Consider the following 13,290-nt stretch of genomic DNA (forward strand, 5'->3'; position numbering starts at 1 on the left):
GTGGACTGTGTTACACAAACCAAATCAGCTTTTTCTAAATGTATTATAAATGTTGTTTCCAATGACTACGTTTTTGTCTTCTAAGAAACACTTAGCCCAGAGGAAGTTTGAAAGAATAAGATATAATCCCCTTGAAAAGAGAAGTTTATAGTATACACACTGGAAGACCCTTAATTATGGGATGGATGCCTTGGCAATGTTACAATAACAGTAACATAGTTGTCTATGAATGAGTGATAGAAGAAGTATTTTAAATCACACTTCTAACTAGTAGTAAAGCCTCCACAGATGAACTAACAGATATTTGCCCTGCTTTTCTTATGGAAAACTACTTTCAATGAAAATTGCTACTTTATCCAACTTCTGTATATTTCTAAAATCTTTTATATACTTCTAAAAATCTTTTTATTGAGATCACCTGTTTATGTCAGCTATTTTCCCCAAGTACTGTTATTTGTGCACATCTGTTTGTTAATTTACTTTTTAGCAAACTTCCAGGAAAATACCATACTGTCTCTGGCAGGGCTGTGCAGTGACTTTAGAAGAGACTCAACTACCTTGTTGAGTCAACTTCCTCAACTGTGTTTTCAGTTAATAAAACCTCAGGAATAACCTTTGCATTAACATGAAATTAGGTATCCTATTAAGGTTCTCAGTGGCTGTGCTTTTACATAATGTGAGGTCAACAGACAGGCTAAATTAGACTCATAAATTCTTTAGACATAAGTTATTTTTTAAAAAATTCAAGATAACAAGTGGAATTCCTCCTTTATGGACTCTGTTATTTTTGAGAGTGTGGAATTTCCTACTAAGGATGACCGTGATGCAAGAAAGCAACATGCAGTGAACAGATATAGTGATAAACAAAGAGGAACTTCCTACTTCAGTAGTGTAGACAACTTTACTGGAAATAGCTGTGTACCTGATTCACAGAACATTTATTTTAACCAAAGGACATTCTGAATTAACTCTGTATGAACAACATATCACAGCTCAGCCTCGATACTATACTGTAATTAAGCTGTGAGAGAGTGAGCAGGTACAATGATGCATGGGAACCTCTTCTTTCTTTTGGCTTTCACATTCTTGAAGGTTCGAAGTCTCTCTCTTCTAGCAAGTTTATTAGAAGGGAGAAGCTGTCTTTTACTGCCTCCATATCATCCAAGGAGCAGGGTTTAAGAATCCAGCGCTTTCCACGTGCAAGTGGCTCAAGTTCAAAATATTTTTTTATCTATTAAGAAAAAAAAAGAGAAATCAATGTATTATATTATTATGACTCTCTGTCTCTCATCTAAGAAACCAAACCAAACTAAACCAAACAAAACATGTAAAAAAATCAAGATATTAATTTTTAGAATTTTACCCACAGCTGCTCTTATAATACAGATTATATGACATGACCTGAAAGTGTTTTCTTTAGGGATGAGTGACCTGGTTGGAAGCTACCATTCTACTCATACATTTCACAGCATGGGAGGTCTGAGGAAGAATTGTACCAACTTGATGCAAACAGCAAAGCACGTGAAACATGTACTCAAAACCATATCCAAAGCAGTGAAAGTAAATAAGAAATTTTAGGTTGTGTTTGTATTTCAATGTTAAATTTATATGTTTCATTATACTCTTATTGGTAAATACTTAAGATACAGAATTTGTCACCATACTACTGTAACTTCACAAATTAAACATAAAAAATGTACAGATCCTAAACATTTCACTCAAACATGAGCTATAGCACAGCATCTCTTTGTGACCAAGAAAATCCAATAAAAATAAAAATTCTTCCAAAATGACTTAAGTTTTTCTAAAATTAAAGTAGAAGACTAACACACTAATGCTAGTAGGATAGTAATAAGCATTATACATGAAGCATGATGCAGTTTCTTGGAAACACCAATCATTACTGACATTGCAACCACTGTCAAGGCATAAATGCAGACCCAGAAAGAATGAGAAAGATTTTAATTTAGTAGTATACTCCAATTACTTTTCAAAATAGAAAGTGCAATATCAAAACATGTTTTTGATGTTTCTTAGAAGAGAACAGTGGCCTGCAGGTTATACTGGTCCACAGTTAACTGTTTTCATTAAAATTTCAGTCTTTGAAGGTAGTTGACCCAAAAGTCTACTCATATTTGACTTGTCCAATAGACCTTCAGTTTTCACATCTGACTATATGCCTCAGTTCTTACTACTGTTCACATACTAACATAAATACTTAGTCTTGACTTAGTTTGCACATTGTAATTATTGCCAAATAGTCTTAATTATAGTCTTAATTTTCTTTTAGCCCAGACTGTGCCATAAATAGGCAGCGCAATTACAGGAATGGTTACTCACAACATGGTAGGCAGTAGAGGCCCTAGACAAGCAACTGGAGCCACACTGTGTAAGACTCCATGCGCAGAAGACATAAAAAGAGGAAGGGGAAAAAAATGACTTACATACAAACTGCAACAGCTCTGTATAGCTCTTACAGTGTCTACTGATAGATAAACAATAGTTTTGTTTATTTATTAATGTATTCTACTAGAAGAAACCAAGTTGAGTTGTATTTACTCCCATAATTCATAATTCAACCATGATAATGTGTCAGGCAAGCTTTCTTATTTTAGAAAGGAACTTCAAGCAGAATGTTTAGTAACAAATATCAGGGGAAAAAATGGTAGTTTTGAGATGAGAACTTCTGCTAACCCAGAAATGACACTGTGAAAAAAAATTAAATCTCTTCATCAAAGTAGAACTGTACCAATTACAAAATGAAGTGTGGTACTTGACATTGACTTCCCCTCAAACAAATTTTAGAAAACATACAAGTTAAAATAAATGGGGCTTTAACAAACCAGTATTTAATATCAACATAACTACTTTTTAGCATTGCTATCTCAGTGCCACATCAGTATCTCATATGTTAGCACAACTATATTTCATAAAAAATAAAATACTAACATCTATAAAGGATGTATTGCAGCTTTTCCAGCTGCTTTAATTTAAGAGACTGAGTTAATACACTGAGTTAATGGCATGGATCACGGCACTGGTAAAGCAGGGTAAGGAAGCTCTATTGCCTGTTTCACCAGCAGCCTCCTTGACTGTCACACGAGGGGAGGAAGTAAAAGCTGCACAGGAGGATAACAAAGCAAGGTGTCAGTGCAGCCAGCGGATAGAGCTGCCCGCTGGTGTTAAGCTGACAAATATGGCTGAGTAATCCAAGATGTTTCAGACCCACAACCCAGGGATGTCCACCACACCCCCTCTACTGGAAGACTATTGCCATCAGACCCTGGAGCTCACTGAAGTCAGTTCACAATCCTCTTTACACAGCCTCTTGAATCAGGGCTCTGCCACATGACGAAGGTTATTACACTGTAAGGACAGCACTTGGGTTTTTAAGTAGAAACACATGCTCAAGGAAATGATGGCAGTAAGCAAACTAGCACTGAGTCTTGTGCATTTGTGGGTAAATACAACACAAGTTATCAAGGTAGCCTCCAGCCAAGAAAAACACAATGTCTTTAAGCTATACTCCAGTGACTGCAGATGTCAAAAGCATCAACTGATTTAGTGAAACAAGTTCTGCAGATAAATTATTTGGATACACAAAGTTGATAAAACTTTTTTCTTTTTCTGTTTCTGTATAATCAAAGTGTTAATAAATTAGTGATGTGCTGTCATCATTTTCCACACTAAGGAACAGTTCAGAATATCTGCATTAATAGGCCCTAGATGAATACTGAAATGAAAGTGTTCAGTGGTTGTTTCTAAAATGTGAGGGTGATACCGGCATGAAAGCACAGCTGCTTATACTCACAAGAAAGAGCTATTTCATTCATACCTTCTGCAGAAAAAAAAAAAAATTGCCAGATGTTTAATACAAATCTAGAAAAATAACACTAATTGGCTTACAAATAACAACTAACTAAACCAGAAGTAGCAAAAAAGTGATTTTTCACAACCCAAGGGACACTTTGTGGTTTGTTACTATATTTCCTCATTTAAAATTCACACCACAATGAAGTTTGCTAAACCTCAAGGTTTTGCAAGTGGGCTCTCTGGACTTTGAAACTTCCAGAAAGAAGTTTGCAGACACAAATATTTTCCAATTTACTATAACTTCTCCTCCCTTTAACTCGGAAGAAGTCATTCTGTTCTAAAAGCAAGTACTTTTTTTAGACTTGAAGAAAGAACCATTTTTTATATACAACAGATGAAACATGAAAAGATTGACACAATCAGATGCCCAATTCTTTTTATACAGTTGAGTTTTCCACTGGAATGCACTCAGCTCTCCATCTATCCTTGCTTTTGCAGTTCCTTTCTGCCCCACTGATCATCATCCACACTCATTCCCTTCAGATTTCCTAAGAGGATGTACACTGATCACCAAAGTATCCAAAGAAAGCTGAAATTCACTGAATACTCAACACACCTAGGTAGCTCTCGGATAATCAGCAGTTACTATTTTACAGCTCTCTTCAATCACACTAACACAAAGGGGTGAATTCCTATGAGATGCTCCTCTGTCTTCCCCTCTGCATAAACAGTGAAGTTACAGAACAATAACAGAAATTAGTTCTGCCTGTTCATGGATGCTGAAGTGAAATATAAAGACTCAAACATGCTTCACAAGTCTGACGCATTGGATGTACATTTACATACTGGCTTTGCATTTTCAAGAGTTTACTTTGAGATTATGAAATTTTTAACATATAATCTTAGAAGAAAATACAACCAATTAAATCTAATTTTAAGATTTCTTTACTAATTTTTACACGATCTCAGTGTATGTCTTGACTCCACATGGGGGCCTTGTTTTGTAGAGAACCTGACATTGTATTTACGTCACATATTGAAGTCAATAAAATCTAACAATACACATTCGCAATTTCCACTCTTCCCACACTCCACCTTCTAAGTCCTATTCTACTGGCACAATACACTAAACATATGGTTATCAAATGTTGCTTAACCTACGTGCTAGAAAAGTCAGGACACAATAAAAAGGATCAGTGCCCAGAACCTCAGCTGGTGTAAATTATCATAGCAGTGTGGAACTGATGTTACTAAATTGATATATGCAAGCTGAGTAACCAGGCCCTGCTGAAAGCTTTTCTATGTTCTATTACTGAACCTCATCATCTAGTCAGTTCACCACCCATGTGAACATAAGATCTATAGGAAAACTTAGATGTTTTAATATATGAGAAGAGTAATCTCTATTATTCAATATGAAAAAAAAGCTGATTGAAAGTGTTATTTTTCATTCAGATTCAAAATTATACTACCAAATTTCATCAACACAGAAAAGCTTCCAGCCCACTGTGACTAATCTGTTGTAAACAAATACAAAATTCAGATAGTCACTTTACATTACCAGGCTGGTAAATGGAGAACTTAATGAATAAAATATTTTTCATTCACTGCTGTTTTATTGAAAAATTTCACTGGGACAAAAGAACTGTAACAAAACATGTATATCATATCCAATCAAAGGCTGCTTGCTGTTGTCCGTGTCCCCACAAGACTTTATTTTTTGAAAGACTTTCACAGTATTTACCAAATATTACTACAAAAAGGTGACTGATAAAGGTATGAATTAAACTAAAAATAATCTAATTTGATAAATCCATGTATTAACCACAAGACATGGTTCATTCATCCATTCCAAATCTGCACGGGCAAGAAACAAAGTAATAATGGAAGATTGGAGTAGCCCATATTAACACTGTGAAAGTTTCACCGAGCTGTGATGCTGATAATATCTTTTCAGACATCATAAAAATCTGCTTTTTGGAGCCACCATTTAGAAGATGCAGGACAGAGAGGGAATTTTGCTTGCTGCCTCTACAAATAACAGACAAGCTGCTATAACAATTCTTGTGCAAATTCAATGTATTTGGAAAAGAGAAAAAGCCAAGAGTACTTTACATAGCCTTAAGTTTTAAAAACAGAAACTACATAAAATTTGGAACTTACAGAAAATTAACTGTGCAGCTAAAAATGTGAAATGCCTGCAGGTGGCACAGAAAAAAAAATACCATAATTAGAGGCTCAGAGTATATTTATACTGCTTCAGAAGACTTTAAAATAAACAAAAAAATGCTTTCACCAATTGCAGTAAGGAAAAGGATGGTATTAGAGGTAAAAGAAGTCATGTCTAAAAAAAGAATAGAGAAAACAAAAGAAAGGAAATTCTAGCAAACTAAATAGAAACCACAAATGTTGACCTACTAACCATAGAGTAGAACTCATTACTTAAATCACCACTGATGCTAAAAAGAAAATTGAAATCCACTCTAGCTTATGTTGGTGTGCTCAACTGCAAACTGCACTGCCTCCTGAGCTGCTACATGTATTTTTCTGCCGCTTCTTTTCTGAATACAGTGATTTATAGCATTATGTGGAGTGGACTGATAGCCACTTAATCTTAAATCAACTAGTTTAATCCACTGTCATACAGGAGTTAACATGTCCATGATTTTCCTGAAAAATCCGCTAGAAAGCTTCTTATCTGACAGTTCACTTGGCTGAAAAGGACCTCCTGTATGACCAGAGCAGCTGTAATGTGCACAACTGTCAGCCAAAGTTTTGTAATATTTATTCATCCTACAGAGACACTTCACTTCTCCTGAAAACATACTTCATGTATGCCTGCTCGTATGCTTCTTCTTAACAGTGATCTCATCCTTGTCTAGAGGGATCCTTGTAATGCACCTATGCATCATAAGCACTCCTCCTAAAGCACCTGTACCTCATGTTTATTGATTCCATATGCAATATCTCTTACACAACAGAGAGGGGAATGAAAGTGCCTCAGCTGACAAGAAGGGATGGTGATGTGCTGTGGTCTGGAGCAAACTATGCACAGGGCTACTCCCAGGAATGCCAGCTGAGGTCCAACAACACTGTCAGCCTCAGAAATGCTTTTATATTCTAGCTCTTTGAGGATACATATTTCACTGCTCACCGACTTTAATGTGCCAAGGAATCCAAAGGTCTGTATGTACAAAGTTAAAAATTAGCAATGAGCCCATTACGTACATATATAATATATGTATAATAATCAGATTTATGTCATCAAGCTGCCTTTTTTTCCTTTTTTAACTCCAAAATATAACCTGCTGAAGTAAAATCAAAATAAAAACCAAGTGTTCTTCAGCATTTCTGTGTGATAGCAGGGTAAGCAGCTTCTCTAGAAAAGATTACAAAACCATCAGAGGCCTTTTAGTAGATCTCACAAGTAGTGGTTTAAATCTTTACAAATTGGTATTTCTAGTTCATACAGGTTTCCTTTTTTTTTTTTTTTATTTTTATTTTTTATTTTGTCTTTTACAAAAGACTACCTGAAACACATCCAACTAAGCTTTGGACTTAGCTTTTTAAGAGAGCCGGATGGTATTTCTGGCTTCTAAGTCTTTACAACAAGGAATACAGTCACTTAAAGTAATGTATACAATGCTTTGTGCACATTTCCATCCTTGTTATCTCCAGTGGCCACAAGTCACAAAAGTCACAACACTTTTCAGATTGCAGGTGATAGCTGAAAGAAATGTATTTTTAAGAAGATAACTAACTATTCAGAATGAAGAAATAGGATGCCTGACAAATCAGTATAGCCACACTATTCTAGAGAACACAGAGTAATAGCAAATGTAAGCATGAGACAAGAAAAAGGAGAGTGAGCTAAAGAGCTGGAAGGCTTTTAAATTGAAAAGCTGGGATTTTTTTTTTTACAGATAGACAGTATCATGTTACAATGGGTCTGGACAAATAAGATGGATGACAGTGAGAACATTGCAGAGGTTGCCTAAGTACCAATGAGATTTGTATGTGGATGGAAGCAAAGACAGGCTTTGAGAAGCTACCAGGATCCATCAACTCTTTGCACACACTCTCTGTTACCACACAACAGTTTACTACAGTGCATTAGATTTTTTTTTGTTAGATTCTGTTATTTTGTACAAAAGAAATAGTAAATTATATATAGCTGCCAAAAACATACACCTGTATTTTGCCTTCCATGTCTTAATCACCCAGGATATTCCTTTCATATTAGCATGTGCTTTTCTTACAACTGTAAGAAATAAAATAATACGAGAAGAGCAGCAGTATAGAGAGAAAACCAGACTTCCAGATCAAGGCTCATATAACCATCTAACCAGAAAAAATAAGACAAGGGCTCAAAATTACCCAACCTTAGAGTGAGTGAAACAGCATCTCAAGTGATAAGGGAAACAACAAGGACAGAGAAGAGGATACTGTACAAAAAAGCATGCAATGAAAGCATGGTAAAATATTTTTCTTTAACACCACTTTAATTCTTTATTTCACTTCAAAGAATTACTCAAAAGTGAAGATCAAACATCACTTTAAGTTATTGCTCTGTTGGGGAAGATGAATCAGGGAAACCTTATAAATATGATTGCTTAGCAAAAGATTCTGAAAATACGAAACCTGTGATCAAAATAGAAATGAAAGCTTACTTTGACTTGTAAGGATATTGAGTCTTAGTTACTATATAACCTGAAAACAATAGCCTAGCTAGCTGAAGGAGAATCCCTTTTGATTGAACAGTACCTTTCTGCTGGCTAAGGGATCCAAGTCAATGTAGCAAAACAGAAGTCTAAAGAGTAGTTTTTAGTATTTAAAATATAACACAGTATGGTAATATAGTAGTTCTTATAGGCTGTATGTAGATTCTATAGGATTTTGTTTCTTGTATTGGTTGGTCACTGTAAATTAGAATATTCATCACAAAAGGAGATATATTGTGTTGTAACAAGGACCTTGCCCTCTCTTACTCTTCCTCTTCCCCCTGTTCTTGCTCTCTCCTGCTGTCTTCCCCCTGCCACCTTGCTCTCTTGCTCCCTTCTCTCTCAGCTCTCACCCTGCTGTTCTTTTTCCCTCTCTCTTTGGGACTTCCCGTCAGCCCAGGCTGGTGGCTGAAGGCAAGGCCCTTTTACCCACGACCCTTGCAATAAAACCACATGTCCTAGAATATACAGGTTGGCAGAATTCCTTGTCCCAGCCGTCCGCGGATTCGCCTACACTGCTCCTTTTGCTTTCTCTCTTACCCACTGGGTTTTACTAAGTACTTTGGGTGGCCACAGATACTGTCTGACAGTTACACACTTACAGGTAAAATTCTAACATTTTACCTGTAAGTGTGTAATGCTAAAATTAAATTCGAAAGAGTAATGCTGAAAATTAGCCCTGGTTAAAGATAGCTATTTGAAAGACATCTAAAATTGACATATCTTTTTTCCTCCACACAGAGCACAAACACACAAATGCCAATTTACTGTATATAAGGACAATTTTCTCTTTTACTGTTTTCTCAGCAAATCACAGTATATTCTTAAGCTGTGCTGAAAATGACTGATTGAATATAAGATCAATTTAAACTCAGGATAATTAATTTAAATTACTATCATTGCCCTAATCTGTTAACAACAACAACAAAAAAATTAGAATGGGACATATCCAAAGATAATTTTACAGGAAATCTACTGGAAGATTTTACTATACCACCAGTAATGTCCTCTCTACTGTCTCTCACTCAGGTTTGTTTTTGCTGTAACTTCAGTTAAATAGCTTATGGAATACAAATAACTAGTAGAGACACAACATTCAAGACCTTCAGGAAACATCTTTCAGAGACTTACAGAGTTTTTGTGGCATTTTTTTAAAACAGACTGCAGGTACTCACAGTTTACTTCAGAATATAAGACCATTGACAGACCATGCTGATTTCAGCAGCAAAATATGCTAGTTCTATCTACAGATTGTGGTTTGAACTAGGAACGAAATCTGAGACACAAGTACACAAGTGCTGTGATTTTACCCTCTCCAACCCAAAAAGGTTTACCTGTGAGATTGAATGTCAAAATAACCTTTAGAGTAATGAAAGGTGCAAAGATCAATCCTTATTATGACATCCTTTCTGCAAATAGCATGTTTTTTGTTCAGATAACTGTTAAACATTATTTTCTGGAGAAGTGCATGTGTGATGATTCATTTGCATTTGCCTGAACATGTACATAAATCTAGCACTTGAACAAATAACATCTGTATACTGTGCCCACGTCTGCAAAGCACCAAAACACTGTACGGACATGTACCCTTGTATCAGCAGCAAAGAACAGGATTTCTAAGGGCTTTGTGGTTGGCTCCCCACATTCACAGTGTTGACACTGTTCCAAGTTAACAGTCAGACTGAGCACAAAAGAAAAGCCACTCAGCAGCAGCTGTGGTTCTGTGAGGTGTGTGCTCCCACAAGCAGACATAGAGAGTAGCTGTGCCTATCTGACCTGCTCCTTACCAGGCACAGAGCACAGCACACTACTATAGGATGGTTCTAACCTCCCTTCAGGTCCTTTGCCAATGGGAGAATTATTTGTTATACAAAGTTTGCACAGAGGCAATGGAAGCCATTAACCAACTGCAATTAACCATTTCTCATTCAAAAGCAGAGACTGTGTAACAAATCAATTTGAAAAAGTTAACACAAAATACTTGTTAAGTACAAATTACAGAATCACAGGATCACTACTTTGGAAGAAACCTTCAAGATCATTGAGTCCAACCTATGCCCAAACACCTCAACTAAACCATGGCACTGAGTGCCACATCCAATCTTTTTTTAGCACACCCAGGGATGGTGACTCCTCCCTGGACATACAATTCCAGTGCTTTATCACTCTTTCTGTAAAAAACTTTTTCCTAATACCCAATCTATATCTTCTTGGCACAGCTTAAGACTGTGTCCTCTCATTCTGTCAGTTGCTGCCTGGAGAAGGAGACCAACCTGCACCTCACCACAGCCGCCTTTCAGGGAGCTGAAAGGTGATAAGGTCACCTCTGAGTCTTTTTTTCTCCAGGCTAAACAACCCCAGCTCCCTCAGCCATTCCTCACAGGGGTTGTGTTCCCAGCCCCTCACCAGCCTCGTTGCCTCCTCTGGACAAGCCCAAGTGTCTCAAGGTTCACCCTAAACTGAGGACCCAGAACCAGACACAGTGCTCCAGAGTACTGAGTACAAAATTGTTCCCAGAGAGCAATGCCACTGCCAGGTTTAGTTCCTGGCTGTCAGAATGCCACAGGCTCTGTCATCCTCCCAGCTTCTCCAGCACCAGAAAATTGTATGGGACCTCCTTCTGAGGATTTCTTTCTGCCCTGTGGTTAAAGAATGCAAGTTCTGTACTTTGTGGTTTTTTTCTCTGAGAAGACTAATGCCTCCAAACTCACAGCAAAGCACCACTTAGAACCACTATTCCAGACAGCTCCAGACTCATCTGTTTCTTGATACCTTTTAACTCTCCACCTAAAATTACGGCTGAACCCCTCCAGGCTCTCTGACCAGGGCTTGCTTGAGTAAGGCCCCCTCACTGTCTTCCATTTTCTTCATAAAGCACAAGGATACCAAGAGTAAAATTACACAGCTCAATTCAGACACAGTCCTGTACACAGGAGAACATCCACGTGAAAAAACAAGTCTGCCAAAAACTCTAAAATGATTAGAAATGCACAATCATAGATATGGAAAAAAGAAAAGAAGGGAGTACTTTACAGCAAAAGAGGATGTTTTATAGTAAATGGGAAGTAATACGAGGAAACGAATGCAGAGATTTACAGCAGCGGTGCTGGAAAAGACATGGATGACCAGACGGATTTGGAGAATATGAGGAATGCAACGAAATGCTGAAGTGTATTGTTCTTTTTGACTCTTGAACTCTTGAAAGGTAAAAGGCTAGAATTTCTCTGTATTTTAAGTGCCAGAGGTATTCCTTCCATTACCATAGGTTGCAACAGAGAACTCTATCTTACCAAAAAGTCTTTTAGTAAAAAAATGGAAAAGATAAGAGAATGAGTAATTAATATTTTTCTCTTACTGCATGAAGATATCACTTCCCTACATTATACTGATCCACACTTCAAGGAAAGAGATTAAATAATAGGCAGTTGATCAAGAGTTGCACATACAAGAAAGAAGAGAGATACACAGACATCTCAGAAAGGATATCAACCTTTACATTAAAAAATGCAAACCAGCCCCAAAGTACCATAAAATGGCTTAGGTTGGAAGAAAACTTAAAGATAATCTTATTCTAACCCCACTGCCACCTGGGCTGAGACATGTTCAACCAGACCAGGTTGCTCAAACCCCCATCCTACCTTGGACACCTCTAGGGATCCACAGCTTCTCTGGGCAACCTGTTCAAATGTTTACCTCCCCCACAGTAAAACATTTCTTTTCAATATCTAATCTAAACCTGTTCTCTTCCACTTGAAAGCCATTCTCCCTTGTCCTATTACCCTTATAAAATGTCCCTCTCCCTCTCATCTCTCCAAAGAACGGCCAAACTCTCACTGACAGCATTGATAAAATTTATGATCTCCTTTAGACAGCTACTGAAAATAATGCTGAAGGAGCTTAAAACAGATTTTGTAATAAAGCTATTGGTATTTTAAGTGAATTAAAGCTTTCCTTTGTACATCCCAATTGTGGAATACCTTTAAAGTCACTGAAAAGCCATATTATTTCTGAAGAAAAGCACCTGGAGGGAGATGCTATGTCCTAGTAATGTCCCAATTATCATGACTGCACCAATGAGAAACAAAAGCAGATACTTGTTAAGTGATTTTAGCAGAAAGAGAAACCTGGCATTTTCAAGCTGACAGACAGGTCCTTCCCTCTCCCTTTGGATGTGACTTGCAGTTTTACCAACAGGCCATGGTGTTACACCCGGGGTAAGCACTGCACTGAAAATGAAATCAACTATAGCAAATATATAGCTGACACTAGCTTTTTATGAGGATGAGAAGATTAACATCAGTTGACTAAAATATATTAAGCCAACAGATTCTTCAAAGCATTCTCCCCTCACCTTAGAGAGCAACCTATTTATTAAAAATCTAATAGAGGTAAAATCACCACTTTAAATTTTGAGTGTTCAACATAAGTCAGAAATCTGCACATCCGCAATTGCTGTTTGAGTTTACTTTACATTAGAAATCATCATAGGCTATGTTTGTTGACCACTAGTGACAAGCTAAAAGGTTATAACCACTAGCTTTGACAGAACATACTCAAAATTTGTACCACTTTACCACTTCTTGATTATGAACTATTATATATGTCTACAGCTGAAAAGACCTTTACTCCCTACCAGGCCAGGAAAGGTTCTGTACATTGAAGCTAACAAGTTTAAGTTTCAAGCTCATATATGAGAAACAACCAATTATCCTGTCTGAAACACAGGCTTGTAAAACTCTCAGTTACTTGTAAAATG

The 13,290-nt window shown here is 36.9% G+C and overlaps 1 protein-coding gene across 3 annotated transcripts in view; it reads right to left on the bottom strand.

Annotated features, from left to right (window-relative positions):
• Positions 1-921: 921 nt before the first annotated feature.
• The window catches only part of ARL15 (ADP ribosylation factor like GTPase 15), a 224,695-nt gene continuing 212,326 nt past the window's right edge, over positions 922-13,290 (bottom strand). For all 3 annotated transcript variants that reach the window (XM_066339051.1, XM_066339049.1, XM_066339050.1), the window contains one exon: positions 922-1,231. In XM_066339051.1, coding sequence (XP_066195148.1) covers positions 1,079-1,231 — 153 coding nt within the window. In that variant the 3' untranslated portion in view covers positions 922-1,078. The remainder of the gene's footprint in view (positions 1,232-13,290) is intronic.

This window comes from Sylvia atricapilla, chromosome Z (assembly GCF_009819655.1).
Source record: "Sylvia atricapilla isolate bSylAtr1 chromosome Z, bSylAtr1.pri, whole genome shotgun sequence".
In the NCBI taxonomy this organism is placed as follows: Eukaryota; Metazoa; Chordata; class Aves; order Passeriformes; family Sylviidae; genus Sylvia; species Sylvia atricapilla.